The 17,518-nt window shown below is 65.9% G+C and overlaps 2 protein-coding genes across 2 annotated transcripts; both read right to left on the reverse strand.

Annotated features, from left to right (window-relative positions):
• Nucleotides 1-215: 215 nt before the first annotated feature.
• LOC131555569 (cullin-9-like) lies at nt 216-14,441 on the reverse strand. The gene is made up of 29 exons (XM_058801669.1): nt 13,862-14,441; nt 11,523-11,677; nt 10,709-11,209; nt 10,467-10,602; nt 10,096-10,286; nt 9,251-9,620; nt 8,835-9,036; nt 8,313-8,520; nt 8,019-8,212; nt 7,686-7,903; nt 7,310-7,541; nt 6,826-6,931; nt 6,297-6,527; nt 6,050-6,140; nt 5,811-5,982; nt 5,429-5,534; nt 5,177-5,272; nt 4,919-5,094; nt 4,285-4,418; nt 4,030-4,206; nt 3,685-3,800; nt 3,100-3,282; nt 2,604-2,761; nt 2,007-2,217; nt 1,754-1,919; nt 1,487-1,632; nt 1,206-1,323; nt 581-777; nt 216-500 (listed from the first exon to the last, which is right to left on the reverse strand). Exons 1-29 carry the CDS (start codon nt 14,436-14,438, stop codon nt 216-218), a joined length of 5,853 nt encoding a protein of 1,950 aa, XP_058657652.1. The 5' UTR covers nt 14,439-14,441.
• A 1,406-nt stretch (nt 14,442-15,847) lies between these two features.
• On the reverse strand, nt 15,848-17,470 carry MRPL2 (mitochondrial ribosomal protein L2). The gene is made up of 6 exons (XM_058802500.1): nt 17,210-17,470; nt 16,979-17,120; nt 16,775-16,890; nt 16,575-16,685; nt 16,182-16,255; nt 15,848-16,092 (listed from the first exon to the last, which is right to left on the reverse strand). Exons 1-6 carry the CDS (start codon nt 17,457-17,459, stop codon nt 15,880-15,882), a joined length of 906 nt encoding a protein of 301 aa, XP_058658483.1. The 5' UTR covers nt 17,460-17,470; the 3' UTR covers nt 15,848-15,879.
• Nucleotides 17,471-17,518: the final 48 nt, after the last annotated feature.

Consider the following 17,518-nt stretch of genomic DNA (forward strand, 5'->3'; position numbering starts at 1 on the left):
GTGTGTGCCCTCCTGTCTGAGGTCATGACTGTCAGGGCTGCATGAGCACACGGGGGTATGGCCTGGCCACACTTCCAGCCATGGACCAGCTGAGCTCCCCAACAGACTGCATGGTGGGACTGCGTGGAGCTTGGCTCATTTATTTAAATAAAACTCAAGACTGTTTAGGAAGAGATAGACTGGATTCAACCTGAGTTCTCACAGCCAGGTCTCATTTACCTGAACGTGGAAAAAGTCTGTCTCCTTTCAGCAGAGGCCAGGCTTGCTGCTGTCTTGATCTCTACAGTATGGAAGGCAACCTGTGGCTGGACCTGAGAAGTGGGGAGTGTGGTGGATTCAGCAGAGATGTATTCCAAGACGTGAGGCCTCCCCTCCTGGCGCCGCAGGTAGCCCTGGTTCAGCAGGTGCAGGATGCAGGACAGCACGTCCACGCTGTGGCAGCAGAAGCTCAGGAACTGCACCCCCGGGCCCAGCTCTCCCTTCTGACAGGCGTCGATCACCTGTGGCAGCAAGGCAGCCCCAGTGCAGCGGCTGCAGCCCCCGGGCAGCCCCTGTGCCCCCCGAGCCCTGCAGCCCGTACCCTGAACACCAGGCTGTCGATGTGCAGCTGCTTCTCCCCCTTGAGGATGCGGGTGATGAGGCAGCACAGGACGTTCCTCTTCCTCTCCAGGGCGCTCACCTCGGCCCCCTCTGTGCGCAGGTACCTCTGCTGGGGCAGCAGCCTCAGCTGGCGGCCGCAGCTCTGCGCCAGGGCTGCCTGGTTCAGCCGCAGGGCACCTGCAGCCAGCACCCAAGCCAGGCTCAGCCGAGCTTGAGCTGGGCCCTGGAGGAGCCCCAGGGCACACGTGGGCCTGGGGGACCCAAGCTGGGCCTCCTGTGGCTGCCTGCACCGCTGGCCACCCCAGCCCTGTCCCCCACACGTGGCCCCAAGGCACAGCCATGACACGCACGGCCCCTGGCCTGGCCCAAGCCCACACACAGACCGAGACCCCCCTCACCCACCCACGCTGAACCAGGCCCCGTGCACGGCCCCAGCCCCACACTGGCCTCAGGCCCCACCCTGACACACACACACACCTGTGCCCCGAGCACCAACACATGGACCAGCCCCTCACCAGCCCTACGAGCTCCTGCACCCCTAAGCCCAGCCCCCCTCGGGCTTCAGGCCAGCCCCTCTCCCCTGGGTGCCCCAGCCCCACACTCACCCCCTGGAGTGCAGCTCCCCACCAGCACGCCCTGGCCCTGGGTCAGCGGGGTCAGCGCGTGGAGCACCAGGTCAGCAGGGAGCCCTGTGGCCCCCAGCAGGGCCTCCACAGCCACCTCCTGCAGCACGGGGGGCGAGGGCAATGGCCAGGGCTCACCGGCCACAGGCCCTGCCCAGGAACGGGGTCCCGTGCCCCAAACACCGCTGGAGACCCCCCCAGAAGAGGGGAAGGGAGGACACGGCCCTGCCCTGCTCCAGCCCCCACCGTGGCTGCAGCCCTACCTGGGCGCTGTTGAAGCACAGCAGGATGTACATCTGCAGCGTGGACACGTGCAGCACGCAGTCTCCAAACTGCAGCTCGGCGTGGCCCAGCCACGTCCACTGCAGCCGCCGGGGCTTGCTGCACTCCCAGCCCAGCTGGCTCTGGCCTGCCAGGGACAGTGTCAGGGACAGGGACGGGCACCAGCCCTGCCAGGCACTCCCAGCCCAGCACCACTTGTGCCTGAGCTGCCCTCCAGGCTCTGGCCACAGCCCGGCCACAGCACTCACTCTGCCGGCAGAAGTCAGCAAACTCGTCCAGGGGGGAGCTCAGCAGCGCCGGGAAAAACCTCCCAGGGCTCTCCATGTAACAGAGCGGGGACACGGGCCAGCAGCGCGGGGACAGGGCCAGCACCTTCACCTCTGGCACCTCTGCCCCCGTGGCTGTGCCCAGCACCTGGGCACGAGGGCAGCTCCAGTCAGGCTCCGGGATCCCGCCAGGAACGCCGGCGGCCCCCGGGCTCCCCACCCCGATCCCTCTCACCTCGTCCAGGCCCGTGTCCAGCTCCAGCAGCCGCTTGTCCTGCTCCTGCAGCTGGAAGAGGCTGAACTGCCGCTGCAGCTCCTCCGACTCGGCCAAGTTGCTCAGCATGTCCTGGGGAAAGCGGCTGGGGAAGCACAGCCCGATCTGCTCCACGATGCCTCCTTCCAGCCACGATGGCCCTTGTGTCAGGAGCCGGTCCCCCAGGTAGTGCCTGCCACGGCCACCAGCTCCACTCAGGCTGGGCTGAGCCATCAGCCACCACCAGGAGACAGCCACAGCCCTGTGGCCATCAGCCACCACCAGGAGACAGCCACAGCCCCGAGCCCTGTGGCCATCAGCCACCACCAGGAGACAGCCACAGCTCCGAGCCTGGCCTCACCCTACACATGGCACACGGGCTGGCAGCACACACGTGTCCCCTCCCTGTCCCCAGCAGGGAACGTGATTCCACACACTGGCAGCACCCATGGGCCCTCCACACTCCATGACCCCATAAAAGCAAAGCGGGAGCACCGCTGCCACAGCAGGCCAAGCTCCCCCAGCACACCAGGCCATGTGCAGCAGGCCCCTGGCTCTGGGCAGACACAGCAGCCTCACCTGTAGAAGTGTTCAAAGGTGTGGGCAAACTCCAGGCCACTGAAGACCACAAAGGGCTCCAGGAACTGCTGCAGCCGCTCCAGAGGCCCCGTGCTGCCCGCAGCCCTGCGGAGCTCCTGGATCTGCACGTCAAGGTAGCGGGCAAACTGCTCACTCACCTGCAAGGGACAGGGCAGGCTGCAGACAGGGCTCACCGGGTGCCCGCAGGGCTGGGCTGGGGGAATGTCCCTGCAGGGAGCACCGGGAAACTCTGGCACTGCCGGGCAGGGCTGAGGGTGCCCAGGCACCAGCCCAAGGCCGGAGTGTGCCAGGGCTGGTCCCACGCTGGGATGAGCACCCCACACCTGAGCTGGGCACCACTGGGGTGCCAGGGCAGGGCTCTGTGGCTCAGGGGAACAGGACAGCACCCACCCAGAGCCTGCCCCGGTGCCATGGCCAGGGCAGCTCCCCAGCCCCTGCCCAGGGCACGGCCCCGGGGCCGCGCTGCCCCACTCACGTGCAGGGCGGTGAGGAAGGAGAGCTGCAGCAAAGCCCCCGCAAAGCCCTGGCCCAGGGCCAGCACGAAGGCGGCCTGCTGCCCAAAGAGCTCCTCGGTGGCCCCGCGCAGGCGCTGGTACAGCCGGCAGTAGCGCTCCGCAAGGTCCGGCGCCTGCCCCGCCGCCTCCAGGAACCGCTGCACCTGCGGGAGCAGCAACAGGGCTGAGCCAGCAGGATGTGCCCCGGGAACACCCCAGCCCTGCCCTGGAACACCAGCTGCCTGCTGGCTACCGGGACTCGGGACCCTGCTGCTGCTGCTGCGGGGCTGCCGAGGTGGGAGCGCAGCTCCGAGGGCAGCCAGGGGCTGTGGGGGCACTGCGGACACACAGCAGCAGCCCCCAGCAGGAACAACAGCCCCACACCGGACCTGCTCCTGGCCTGGCTGACACTCGAGCCATGCAGGGCTGTCCCCACATCGCTCCAGGCTCTGTGGAGGCCAGGTACAGCCCGGTGCCTTCCCCATGGGCACGGCCAGACCCCACTCCCTGCTCCAACCACCCAGGGAAGGTCCCACAGCCCTCCCAGTCAGCCCTCCAAGCTCTACCTGCTGCTGCACCACGCCACGCCAGCACTGCGAGATTCCCCACAGGCCTCTTGACTTCTCCACAGCCACCTTTGCAGTCCTGGCCGGCACCTCCTTGTTCTTCCCCTCCTTCCCACCTGCCAAGGGTCAGCCTCAGGCTCAGTGTGGCTCCATGGGCAGGCCCCACACACTGACCCGCCACAGCAGGGCGGAGGGGACGCTAGGGAGGCACGGCCACTGCTGGGGCATGACCACAAGCCTTCCCCGGCTCAGGAGCCTCTGTGCCATGGGATGCTCCCCAGAGGAGCCCCATGGCCACAGCCTGGCCCTCTGCAGCAGCCCCAGGCCAGGGCAGCCCCGGCTCACCAGCTGCTCTGGTCTCCTCTGGCTCGGGGCCGCCGGGGTCCACGTGCACCAGGAGCTGGGTCAGGCGCCGCACGCAGGAACCAAAGGCAGCCCTGCGTCCCGGGGCACGGCGGGGCAGCTCCACGCTCTCCAGGTACTCGGTGAGCAGCCAGGCCAGGGCACTGACACCATCGGGGCCTGCGAGGCCAGCCACACTCAGAGCTGGTGCCTCTGCCCGGGGCGCGGCACGGCCGGGGCCCGGAGAGCGCGGCCTACCTGGGCTGGTGATGCTCTGCACCAAGGGGGTCACCAGGGCCTCCCAGAACGTCCTGCCCAGTGCCCGCGCTGCCTCCTCGTCGGGAAGGAAGCGGTTGGCAAAGCCCTGCTCGTGCTGCAGCGCCCGGTTCAGTCTGCAACAGCGAGCGGGCAGCGCTCGGTGCCAAGGGCTGGAGAACTCCCGTGGCAGAGCAGAGCGCAGTGCTGGCTCCCTGCTCTGCCCTTTGCCAGGGCACCATGGCTCGCTGGCCTCATGGCCCCCAGCAGCCAGGGAGGGCCCCTTGCTGTCCCCAGGGCTGCCCCCAATGGCCCTTGGGGCCCTCGCAGACCCTGCCAAATGGGGGCTGAGCAGTGCCTGTGGCCACGAGATCCTGCTGTGCCTGGCCAACCTCTGCCAGGACGTGCCAGCCCCTGGGGGACCAGCATCCTGCTCTGGGGGTTAGCTCAGCTTAAACCCAGATGACCCCAAGGTGGCCCTGGCCAGGAAGGACCACTGGTGGCCAGGAAGGAGCAAGGGCCCCTCCCAGCCAGCTGCTGCTTTCCCAGCCCTGCAGTCCCCTCACAGACTGCCAGCCCTATCCCCCCGGGCCCTGGGACACCAGGGATGCGATGGCACGGCCAGGACACCACTCACCTGCCAAAGAGCTGCAGCAGCCGCCCCCGGTCTCGGCAGATCTCCTGGCTCCAGGCATGAGCCCGAGCAGTGCAGGAGAGGAACGTCCGCCGGCACAGCTGCTCCCTGAAGATGGGCCAGAAGCTGGGCTTGGGACCCAGCACCTCGATGCCACGCACACGTGTGTCAATGCCACCCTAGGGGACAGCGGCACCCTCAGTTCCTGTGGCCCCAATGCCCCTCAGTGCCCGCTCCTGGCCCTGCCCCTGCTCCCCCTACCTGCTGGCACCGCTTCACCCGGATCTGGATGACGGGCCAGAAGCGCGTCATGTTCTCCAGCAGGATCACTCTGCTGTCCGAGGGCAGGATGGTCACCTGCAGGGAGGCACCGAGCCCTCAGCGTGCCAGGCAGCCCAGGGAGGCTCCCACAGCGCAGCTCCTGCCATTCCCAGCTCCCCGGGCCTCCCAGCACAGCCAGACCTGCAGGGGGCACAGCAAGGAGCAGCCCCCGCCCCTCCCACGGGCACTCACCGCGTTCAGCTCCGTCCTGATGGTGGCAGGGCTGTCCCCGCCCAGCACCACCACCCTCGATGGCATGTAGCTGGAGTCCTCGCTGGCCACCAGCATGCTCAGCTCCCTGCACACACAAACACCACAGGGCTACCCAGCCATCCCCCCTCCCTGCCCCAGCCCTGCCAGCCACGTCCTGCTGGCCCCAGGACAGAGCCACTGTGGCAGGGCTGGCACAGACCCCCAGGACAGAGCCACTGTGGCAGGGCTGGCACAGATTCCCCAGGACAGAGCCACTGTGGCAGGGCTGGCACAGACCCCCAGGACAGAGCCACTGTGGCAGGGCTGGCACAGATGCCCAGAGCCCTCCCCTGCACACACAGCCCTGCCAGCCCAGCCCCACCTGATCACCACTCCACACTGCATGTGCACAGTGATGAAGTGGGAGCCCGTGCTGCCGTTCGACTCCCAGTAGGTCCTGGGGTTCCTGTCCGTGAGCTTGCTGGCCTGGTGCGAGTTGGAAGAGACCTGCACCTTCTCCCAGCACTTGTCCTCCTTCACCTCCATGCTGGAGCCTGTGGGCAGAGCACATCCAGCTTCCAGCCACCAAGCCTGGCGTCAGCTCCCCCTGCCCGCGCTCACCTTGGCACAGGTTGTGCAGGAAGACATCAAAGAAGGGGATGCTGATGGGCTGCTGGCTCCGGCGGTGCTCCTCAATCTGTCCCAGCACCAGCTGTGGGACGGGGCAAGGCTCTCACCAGGGGCTCCTGCTCCCCTCAGCCCCGCAGGGCTGTGCCAGGCACAGAGCACGAGGCATCCCTCGGCAGCAGGGACAGCCTGGTGCCCCCAGCCCCCAATGCCCAGCCCAGCCGTGCCTCCCCAGGCCCACCTGGATGCAGCCGGCCAAGATGCTGCTCGTCAGCTTCTTGTAGAGCCCGGCGAACTTCTCGCACTCCGCCACCAGCTCCAGCAGGGCCGGCGCCAACGGCGGCACCGTGCTGTGCTTCTCCAGGGCCTTGGACAGAGCCTCGTGGGTGCCCACCTGGCACATCACCACCACACAGTCCTTGCTGGCACTGCCCAGGCGGTGCAGGAAGCCAACGACCTCCTGCAGCACCTGCTGAGATGCAGCCCTGAGCACACGGGCACTGCTGGCAGCTCCAGGGCCACCACAGCCGGAGCTGCAGCTCCATTGCCTCATCCCAGCCCAGCAGCACCCACCAGAGCCTGGCAGGGCACAGCCAGACTGGGCATGGCCACCAGGACAGGGACACGGCCAGGACAGCCCCTGCCACCTCTCCCAGTGCCTCGGACACACGGCCAGGCTGGGGCCACCAGCGGGGCCCTGCCTGCCCAGCCCGGCTGAGGCACAGCCAGCACAGCCACCCTGCCTGCCACGAGCCCCAGGGCCCCCTCACCTCCCAGCTGCTGCTGTGCGTGATCAGCAAGCACACACAGGGCTCCACACACTCGTGCCAGGGCAGCACATCCTCCTGGTAACTGTCCAGGAACTTGTTCAGGATCCTGCGTGACAGAGGGGACCTGCTCAGTGTGGGCACAGGGACAGCAGGGCTACAGGCAGCCCTGCTTCCCTGCCCCACCTGCAAGGCACCTCTCAGGGACTGGGAACCGAGGCTCCCCTGGCACCCTGCACACCCCACCAGACCCCAGGCATGTCCTCTGCTGCCCCTGCATGTCCCCACACACCAGGCACAGCTGCTGTGGCCCCGTGCCCCAGGACACCCCAACTGGCCCCTGCCTACGTGCTGGGGTGAGCCTGCCCCCAGTGAAGAGCAGCCCCACCAGCACCCACAAACAGGCACTGGCTCTCCCCACAATGACCCCCAGCACTCACACACCTCATGAGGGAGTCCCAGAGACCCCCAGTCACCCTGCACCCACCTGAGGATGCTCAGGCTCACGGCCTTCTCTGTCCCCAGCAGCTCCAAGCTGCGCAGCAGCAGCCTGAAGCAGCTGTGGTCCTGCAGCAGCTGGGCCACCTGGCCAGGGGGAACGGGGCCTTGGCTGCACAGCTGCCGCTCCAGGGCCACCACCACCTCCTTGCACAGGCTGCCATCGTCCAGGTCACCCAGCAGCATCCGCACGCCCTTGGGGTCCAGCAGGGGCTCTGTGCCTGCCATGATAGGGACACTGAGCCCAGCCAGGCGTTCACGGAGCACCAGCAGCCCCTCAGGGTACTCTGCCCTGCCGGGCCAGGCAGCCCTGCCCTGGCACCCGCGGGGCCGTGGCACCCACGGGCACGGTGGGCACACGGTACCTGCGGCCTCCGGGCCCAGGGGCAGCCCGTGCTCCGCCAGGCGATTGATGGCGCTGAGGGCCAGCACTGCCTGGGGGCAGCCGCTGCTCTGCCCGGCCCTCCAGCAGCTCTGCAGCGCCGCCAGCAGATCGCAGCTCGCCAGCTGCTCCGCCAGGCCCCGGTGCCCGTCCATCAGCATGTTCACCACCAGCAGGCCGTTCTGCACGCCTGAGGAGCCCCTGCAGGGACACAGCCGTGCCACTCTCCTGCACCCACAAGCCACCTGCCCGCCCTGCCCGTCCTTCCCCCTGCGGATTCCCCCCGACCTCAGCCCTGTCCACGCTCTGCCCCTACCCTGGGACCCTCTGCATGGTGCTCAGGGCAGCAGGGATGCTGCTCAGCAGGCTGGCAGAGCCCTTGCTGGAGGCAGAGCCGATGCTGGCGAAGATCTCCCGCATCATCTGCGCGTCGCCGTGGTTCCAGGCCAAGCCCTTCCCGCCGGCGCCTCCCGGCTCCGCGTCCGCAGCTCCCACCAGCACCTTCAGGGCCTGCCAGGGCGAGAGCGGCGCGGGGGCAGCGGCGCCTGCACCCCGCCCGGGCGGCCCGCGCTGCCCTGCCCGCCCCGGCGAGCCCCGGGCGCTCACTCACCGCCAGCCCGGCCTGCTGCACCAGGGCGGAGCAGCCGTGCAGCCGCATGCAGCCCAGCACGGCCCGCACGCCGCCCTCCGTGGCAAAGGGCACGCGCCACTCGTAGCGGGCCAGCAGCGCGGCCAGCAGCCGCAGCGTCACCGCCACCAGCGCCTTCTCCGCCGCCGCCGCGCTCAGCAGCTCCACCGACACCTGCACCAGCTTCTCCCTGCAGGGCACAGCACACCTCAGGCACGGCCTCCTCGGGCCCTGACAGCCACCTCCTTCCTGCCCGCGCTGCAGCTGGGACAGCCCCGCCAACGGGCCTGCTTGGGACAGAGGGACACAAAATCCGCCTTTCCTCTCGCCCTGCCAACCGGCCTGCCTGGGACACAGGGACACAAAATCCACCTTTCCTCCCGCGCACACCGCCCTCCACGCTCCCGCTGCCACCTCCCGCTCCTCCAGCTCAGCACCGGCCCCACCCTGCCCACAGGGCCCTCCCCGGGCAGCAGGAGGGCCGTGCAGCACCCCAGCACTCACCCGGCGCTCCCCATGCCCAGCCCGCCCTGGGCTGTGCCAGCTTGCTGCTCCGACTTGGGCTCCTCCTCCAGCATCTCCAGGATGTGCCTGAGCCCAGCCAAGCGCAGCCCCGCCGCCGAGCTGCTGCTCTGGATCACCTCCACCACAGCCGCAACCTTGGCCAGCGAGCCGCCCTCACTCGGCCCCTTGGAGCTGCCCAGCGCTGGCCGGAGGGACGGAGCCGTCAGGGCAGCAGCGACACCTCCAGAGCTCCCAGGGTGCCACCCAGCCACACACCCAGCACCCACGGGCACCCCCACCCACCTCGGGCAGCCCTGGCTGCACGGCCCCCGTGCCCTGCCCAGAGTATCCCCTGTGGGGGCAGCAGTGCCGCTGCCGGCACCGCGCCTGTGCCCCAGCGTGTGCCAGGACCTTACCTTGGCTCTGCTCCTCCGTCACCTCTGGCAAGAACAGCCCTTCCCTCTCCAGGAGCTCGCTGAACAGCTGGGAATCCGACTTCTCTGCCACACCGCGGCCCTGGCTTGGCCCTGGGGCTGCACAAAGGTCTCCCTCCGCTGCCTTGGCCATCGTGCCCTCAGGGCCGCTGCTCCTGTCACCCTCTGAGGACGCTGCGGGGCTCCCTCCACCATCCTGCTCTGCTCCCCTCCCCAGGAAGTGTCTGCCGTAGACACGGGAGCCCCGCAGGTCCCGCAGAGAGCTGCCCTGGCACCGCTCCTCCAGGGCCTGCAGCACCTTCTGGGCCAGCTCCGCAGGCACCGACAGCTGCACCAGCGCTTCTTCATCCACCTCCGACAGCCACACCACGGCGACAAGTTAATCTCGGGCTCGCCACGCTCCCCACGCCCCTTGTGGCGGCCCCTGGCACCACGGACAGAAAGGCTGCACCGCCACAGGTGCCCAGGGCCGCTCCCCACTGCCACCCTCCCCTGCCTGTCCCCAGCCCGACCCACCAGCCCACAGCTCCCACCCGTGCTCAGCACCCAACTGCAGCTGGCAGAGTGACCCCACGGCCTGGCCTCGCCTGCCCAAACCTGCACAGTCACTCTCCAGCCAGGGGACACTGCCTGTCCTCTCATCTCCATCACTGCTCTGCTGGGCCAAGCTCTCCAAGCTTTCCCCTCCCCACTCACCCTCCCATTTCTGCCCCGCCCAGGCTGGCCCTGCACAGCTCACACCTGCCCTCTCCTCTGGGCCTGCTCCCTTCCCTCAGGTTCCCTTTGCTCCTCCCTCCCATTTCCCTGCTGCAGGCTCTGGTCCCTACCTGCTCTCCCAGGTGCTGCTGGATGAGACAGGTGATCTCCTCCTGCTCCTGTGCTCCCAGCCTCCTCACAAAGAAGAGCAGCTCCCACCACTCGGCACGGCTCAGGGTGTCTGCAGCCTTGGGCAGCCGCTGGCCCAGGTAAGGCAGGGAGTACAGCCCCCCCAGGGGCTTGCACAGGAATGGCTGTGGAACTGCAGGGGAGCGGGGCAAGGGAGGGCACTGTCAGCTCTGCCAGCTCCCCCATCCTCTGCTGCACGCTCATTCCTCGCACTGGGCAGAAGAGGTCCCCACCATACCATAGCTCGCTGGGAGAAGGGAAAGTGACAGGAGGGCAGTGGGACAGTTGGAACATGCTCAAAGGGGCTGCTCACCTGCTCTCAGTCTGTGGTTTCGTGTCAGGGTGTTCACCTTCTCCTGGCCCTCCAGCTCCTTTTGTTCTGAAGGCCCTATGATCTCGACCATGTGCCAGTGAACCCAGTAGGTACAGCCCAGAGCTTGCCAGTACACCTGAGGAAGAAAGCCCAGCACACACCCAGCTGGCAGAAGGCAAACCCAACGCCACCGTGCCCACGCCAGGCTGCACAGGAGAGCAGAGCAGCCCCTTGGATGGTACCTGCACCGGGGGCACGCCGTCGTTGCTGCGGCGGAAGTCGCCCTCGTCGCCGGCGCTGACCTGCTCGTAGTCCTCGAGCATGCGCACCCTCATGCCGCTCACCAGCGTGGCCTGCACGTACTCCACGTAGCTGCTGCGGCTCGGGAACGCCGAGCGCGTCCTGAAGGCCACGGGCTCCTTTGCTGGGCACGTGGGGGCTGCTCGGGCAGCAGTGCTGGCCGGGGGCTTGTGCTGGAAGATGGAGCGGGCAGGGCGAGGCTGCGGGTCCCGCTTGTGCCTGTGGCTCCAGCCCATGGCGTGCACCAGCTCCGAGATGAGGTTGGCCATGGCCATGCTGAACTCAAACTCCTGCTTCACACGGCTCCTGTGCTCAGGGACGGGGCTGGGCACAGCACAGCCCTGCTGCTCCTCTCCCTGCTCCACGCCGCTGCTCAGCTTGTCCAGGAGAGAGGTCACACACAGGTAGCGCTTCACCAGGACAAACAGCTGCTTCCCAGGGATCTGCAACAAGCACAGCTCTCACACTCAGTCCCCAGCTCTCTCTGAGCCCCCAGCTCACTCCCAGAGGCTCCCATGAGACCTCTCAGCCACCCTGCCCTCCCTGCTGGCAGACCAGGCTCTCCAGGTGCCTCTGCACCAGCCCCAGCCTCTCACCAGGCCCAGACCCTGTCCCAGCTCTCCCTACAGCCAGCCCTGCTCCCCTGCCCACCTTCAGTCCCCTCCTGTCCCACACAAGGCTCCAGCCCTGGCCCCGCTCCCACCCTCCTGCCCCTCACGCCCGCAGGCCCAGGGCTGGTGGCGGCTCTGTCACCACCTGAGGGAGGTGAATCCCCTCGAAGGACAGGCAGGGCTCTGCAGAGGATGTGATCTCAGCAAACAGCTCCAGCAAGGTGCAGCGGCTGTCAAAGTCCATGTGCTGCTCAATGCCATCCTGCTGGCTCAGGGACAGCAGCACATGGGCCCAGATTCCTGCAACAACAACAAAAACTCCTCAGCCTCACAAAGACAACCCTCAACCCAGCTCCCTGCCAGAGACAGAGCTCAAGGAAGGAACAGCTTTGCTGCTCGGTGTCACCTGATCCACCTTCTGTCCCTTCCTCTGCAGTGGCAACATTTTGCTCCATGCTCTATTTTTCTACCCCTAAAGCTGAGAGATTCTCACAAAGCAGCAACCCCAAATAACTGATTCCAGAACAGGGTCCCAGGGAAGAAAAGAAGTCAAGGTTTAACCTGAATCAGCCCCTCATCTGCCCCACCTCAGAGCTGTATAATCTCAGGCACTGGGATAGGGAAAGCCGGATCTCCTGTGGGATACACCACAACCAGCAACCTGCCAGCTGCACCCAAGCCTCATCAGGCACTTCCAAGCCAGGGCAGCACCTCCTAAATGAGAGAACTGGGTGAGGACCAGCCTCTAGCCACCAGGGTTGTGTCAAGCCCTTCATTGCAAGGCTACATGGAAGGAGATTGTCTGTTCCTCTAAGTGTTTCCAGCCAAGAACCTTTTCACTGCAAAAAGTCTAAGTAAGAAGGAAGCCATAAACAAGAACATAAAGAATCACAAACCTGGCTGACAAATGCTAATGGATGCAGTGAGGAGAAACAAATCTGGTCAGTCATAACAATTAGTAAGGACATCTGGACAACAATTAGTAAGGACATCTGGCATGTAAGAATGATTATTTCTCAGTAAGATTATCTGATTAATTGGAATTGGCAAGGAACACAAAAGGGGGTGCAGAGAAAGGGTTATAAAAGGTGCCAGCCACGTTTAAACCACAGCTGGTCAGTGTGTTTGTCCGACAGTCCTGTACCTGATTGACAGAGTTTGTCCTACTTTCCTATTGAATCTTTACTAAGTCTGTCTCTGCCCTGTGTGTGTGCTGCAAAGACCAAGTGCCAGCTGCTGGTGAGACCTGCACGAGTGGCATTTGGTACCACGAACTGGGGCTGTGGGAGCCCTGTGCAGTCAGCCAGGGGAGTGAGTGACAGTCAGTGGGGTCCTCACTCTCTGGATCAAATCACAGAGTTGAGCATGGAACGCCAGTTATCAGGAAGACTGGTGTACAGCTGACCCAGATCAATGGCTCAGTCCTGATCAGGGCTGTAGGAGTCCCTGGCCTGGTGTGCCAGCTACTGGGGCAAGTGCAAAGGTCTCTCCAGTGCTGGTGCCTGGAGCTGGCAGGATCCTCGGTCATCAGCCACTGGGGAGAGAACAGTGTGTGTTCTGAAGAACAGCTGCTGGAAGGGAGGCAAGTGAGGAGCTCAGCAGCTGAAGCAGGACTGCAGTGCCCGGGGCCAGCGGGGAAGGGTGAGTGCATCTTTGCCAACCCTGCTGTGCATGTAACTCGTTAGCAACACTTCATGCTGGAATAGCAAGGAGGAGGTCCTGGGTCCAGACCAAGGTATGATGTGGATGGGGGCTGGTGCTTGAAGTTCCAAGGGATGTGTGAATGTGGACTGTGGAACAAAAGTGCTACAGGTTTACTAGCAAACATCAGGCTTAACAAACTGATGAGCAAGGGGATCCCTGAAACCGGTAGAAGGGCTTGGATCCAGGCACAGGTGCATGCTGGTACCCAAGGGATCCGTGAATGTGTGTGTACTTGTGAACCTGGAAAATGCAGTGTGTGCTGGCAGGAATGACCTTGTGTCTCTGCCAGACAAAGAGCAGGAGGGGACACGGCTGGCTTGTGTTTATGTGAGTGCCGTAAGTGTGTGCTGTCAGAGTCCTGCCTGTGTCTGTGCTCCAGGATGGGCAATCAGCTTTGCTACTGGTTGAACCTGCAAATGGGAAAGTGGCAGCTTCATCCCTCAGCCTGAGAAACTCCAGATTCCCCAGGCTGGGTTCCAGCAGTGGAGCAGGAGAGGTGCTGGGGCTGCTAGAGGAGACAGCCACCCTTTACATTCCTTCACACTCCTAACAGTTAGTCAGCATCCCAGCTCAGAAACCTGGCAGGGGAGAGTTTCCAACTCCAAGAGCAGTCCAGACAACTGCAACAACCACGGAAATCCAGAAGATCCCGACTGATTCTTCCCCTTTTGCCAAGAAGCCCCGAGACACGCTGCTCCCCAGCACCTCACCCCTCCCGAAGGCTGGCACCCCCACTGCCCAGCCTCCCTCCTCAGTGGCCCCGAGCAGGAGCAGCCCCACCTGCATCGTGAGCCCCCAGCGCTCGCAGCATCTCGCCGGCGCCGCGGCGGACGCGCCGCTCCCTGTGGCACAGCATGGCCGTCAGCAGCTCCAGGGCTCCCGCCTCCCTGAAGGCGCCCGCCAGGGAGCCGATGCTGGCGTAGGCGCCCAGCACGTGCACCGTGCTCAGGACGGAGCACTCGGGGCTCCCGGCCTCGGCCACCTGGCGCCCGGCTCGCCGCACCAGGCTCCTCACGTCGGCCTCCATCTCCAGCAGCGAGGCCTCGTCCAGCGGCGCCGCGTCCGGCGCGACTTTGTCCGCGGCCGACGGCCTCGTGTGGGCCAGCAGCGCCGGGCAGCTGGCGCGGACCTCTTCTGCAGACATCCACAGGGAGATGCTCTCTGCCTTGCTGTCTCCAGAGGAGGCACCGCCGCCGCCTCCCGCCGCTCTCTCTTCCGAGCTGACCAGGCTCCACCGCACCAGGTATTCCGGCCGCTCGTCGTGGCCGCGCCGCTGCCGCAGCAGCTGCTCTGGGTGCGCCTGCAGCTTGGGGCCCAGCTGCACCAGCAGCGTGCCAGCGTGCTGCTCCTTCACCATGGCAGCAGCTGCGTCTGCAGGGACAGAGGGGAAGCAGGAGCTGGAGAAGTGGCTGAGGCATGCTGTGGCTAGAGATCCGTGTTCCCGTGTGTCACAGGGCTGGTGATATGGCAATGCAGCCATTAAAATGTGCTTTTATACCAGCTGTACTCAAAGACAGCGCTGTACAACCCTAACATAGCATATATGAGATATGGCTCACTTTCTCCTTGGAAAGCCGCATATATGGAGTTACAAGATAACAGGGCAAAACACAGTGATTTCTGGACTGCCATACAGACTGTGGGCACGGCAGGAATACGGACAGCAGTGCCCAGGAAGGGCAGCTTTCCCCAGGAAGCTCAGCTGTAATACCTGGCTGTGTGTTGATGGAGCGAGGCACCCGAGCCAGGCAGAGCCCACACGCTGGATCAGGCAGAGCCCACACGCCAGTGCAAGTCTGCGCTGGAGGGCTCCGTGCACATCACCGGGCCGGGACCGGGACACGGCGAGGGACAGGCCCGTGCCCGGGGCACACATGCTAAAGGCGGGATGCACGGCACTGCCGTCCGCGTGGAGAGGGCTCGTACGGGCCGGCCGCACCAGCGGCACCATCAAAGCTCCTTCCAGGCGCGGGCAAAGCGAGAACTCGCCGGGCGCCGGGCACCGAGCACCGGACCCGGCCCGGTTCGGCTGCCGCACCTCACGCCCGGCCGGCCCGAGGCCGCGACCGAGACCTCCCCTAAACGGCCCGGGCCCGTCCCGGCTCGGCTCCGCTCGGGGCGCTCGCCGGCCGCTCCCGGCCGAGCCCGGCCCGCCGCCCTCCCTCCGCCGCGGGGCCGCGCCGGGGCCGCCGCGTTACCTCCGGCACCGCTCCCGCGCCGCTCCGGCCGCGGGCGCCTGCGCAGAGCCCGCCCGACGGCGGCCGTGAGGGCCGGGCCTGGGCGGGCGCGGCGGGACCGACCGGGGCCAGCGCCAGGGACTGGATGAGGCACAGGGAGCACAGAGCGGCACTTGGGGCGCTGAGGGACGGAGCAGGGTGGGACAAGGAAGGCGGCGAGGGAAGGAGGCAGCAGAGGGCCGGGGAGCAGTGAGGCGCTGCCGGGGCTGGGAGGAGCTGCTGTCCGTGATTGGCAGCTTCCCAGTCACCTTGGCTGGATGCCACCTTCCCGTCCGCTTGTCTTCATTCCTCCACAAGCTGAGGGTGAGAGAAGAGCTCGGGTGTCCTACAGCTAGGTTTGACACGATTGTGCCAATTGACCACACCGGGTCACCCACCAACTTCAAACTTTAGCCAAGGCAGTCCACAGCCCCACACTCATTTCTTGCACCAACCCCACTCCTGCCAGAGACTGAACACAGCAGAACTTGACCTGTCTGAAAGTGAGGAAAGGCCCTGTGCATAAAAGACATCAGTAATGCAACAGCGGTAGCATGAAAAACGCTTTATTTGCCCCAGGCATCACTCCACTGCTTTGACCCGTGGCAGGTTGACGTAGCTTTTCATGGGAGGGAGAGGTTTGATCTTGCGGCCGGCCCAGCCACCCTTGCGGTGCCACAAGCCCGTGTGCGGGCGCTTGCCCAGCCAGCGGTTCCGGCCCGCCTTCCCGATCACCCGCTTGTTGTGATCCACGTTGGACACGCGGCCCACCGTGGCCACACAGGTCTCCAGCACCTGGGGGACAGAAAAGTGCTGCAGCCCTCCCCAGGGGCACACGGTTGTGTGCCCAGGCAGTGGAGCCAGGGACAGCACAGCTCCTTTACCTGCATGTGCCTTTTGGACGGCAGCTGCACGATGGCTGTCCCGTTCACCTTCCGCAGCAGCACCCCACAAGTACCTGCAGAAGGCAAGAGAGGAGGCAGCTGCATTGGGCAGCAGGACAAAGCATCCCATCCTGTGACAAGCACATCCCCATGCTGGTAACTCCCCAAAGTATTGTTGTACTAAATGTGGGACTCCTCGCAGAAGACAGAGCCTTGAGGAATTAACAGGGCAGAGCTGCCCCTGTTTTTCTGGAGGGATGTGTTGCACTCTAACATGAGAAGAAGATGGCAACTCCCTGTCACTGGCCACCCAGAGCAGTGTCCCCCTGTCCTCCTCTCCACCTGTGCTCAGCCAAATCCCTAAAAGAGTGGGTTCCCTGTGTGAGGACATACCAGCTGCCCGGATGTACTGCGCTCCCTTCCCAGGGTGGCTCTCCAGGTTGCAGATCAGTGTGCCTACAGGCAGAGCCCCCAGTGGGTATGCGTCCCCTTCGCTGGCTGACACTGGAAGACAGAAGCTGCCAAGTTGGGCAAGGAGCAGCCGACGAGCCCTCGGCAAGACCGGCACAGCCGCCCCTGGCCCTGGCGTGCACCTGCCATCCTGCTAATGTGAGGCGAGTTCGTGATGGTGCTCCCTGGCTGCATGTTCTCCGTGGCAATGATCCAGCGCTTGCGGTTGCCGCCGGCCACCAGGGCGATGTCAGCCGACCTGCACGGAGAACCCGCGGCGGCTGAGCGGGAGGCCACGGCCGGCGCGACGGCCCGGGCCCGGGGCCGAGCCCGCACCCCGCACTCGCCTGCAAGGGTCGTATCGGACGCTGATGACCTTCTCGGTGAAGGGCTCCGCCGGGGCGCCCTCCTCGTAGCGCAGGCGCTGGAAGTCGATCATGCGGTAGCGCCGCTTGTGTCCCCCGCCGATTCCCCGCACGCGGACGCGGCCTGCGGGACACGGGAGCGGCTGCAGGCGGGACCCTCCGCGCCCAGCCGGCCCCGGCAGCCCGCCTGCGCCCGCCTTCCCGCCCGCCCACCTGTGTGGTCGCGGCCGCCCGTCTTCTTCATGCCCACGGGCCGCACGGTGTACTTGGTCCGGCACTTCCACAGCGGGTCGGTGGTGCAGCGCGGCGCCGAGCCGCTCAGCCCGCGGCAGGCGGCAGGCACCGACAGCGGCCCCAGCAGCCAGGGCTGGGGGCCGGACGGCAGTGCCGGGGGCCGGGCCCGGCGGGGGCCCGCCGACAGCAAGAGAGCACCGAAAGCGCGGCAGAGCCCCAGCGCTGCCATGGCCGCGGGAAGGCGCCGCCGGACGGGGCGGGGCCGCCGCGGGCCCGAGCTGGGGCTGC

This window comes from Ammospiza caudacuta, chromosome 3 (assembly GCF_027887145.1).
Source record: "Ammospiza caudacuta isolate bAmmCau1 chromosome 3, bAmmCau1.pri, whole genome shotgun sequence".
NCBI lineage: Eukaryota > Metazoa > Chordata > Aves > Passeriformes > Passerellidae > Ammospiza > Ammospiza caudacuta.

Coding starts and splice junctions, on each gene's coding strand:
- MRPL2 (XM_058802500.1), bottom strand. CDS start 17,459: ATGGCAGCGCTGGGGCTCTGCCGCGCTTTCGGTGCTCTCTTGCTGTCG. Junction 16,686..16,774: donor TCACATTAGCAGGATGGCAG/GTGCACGCCAGG, acceptor TCTGTCTTCCAG/TGTCAGCCAGCGAAGGGGAC. Junction 16,093..16,181: donor CGTCCAAAAGGCACATGCAG/GTAAAGGAGCTG, acceptor TCTGTCCCCCAG/GTGCTGGAGACCTGTGTGGC.
- LOC131555569 (XM_058801669.1), bottom strand. CDS start 14,438: ATGGTGAAGGAGCAGCACGCTGGCACGCTGCTGGTGCAGCTGGGCCCC. Junction 9,037..9,250: donor GACGGAGGAGCAGAGCCAAG/GTAAGGTCCTGG, acceptor CCCTCCGGCCAG/CGCTGGGCAGCTCCAAGGGG. Junction 8,213..8,312: donor TGCAGCAGGCCGGGCTGGCG/GTGAGTGAGCGC, acceptor TCGCCCTGGCAG/GCCCTGAAGGTGCTGGTGGG.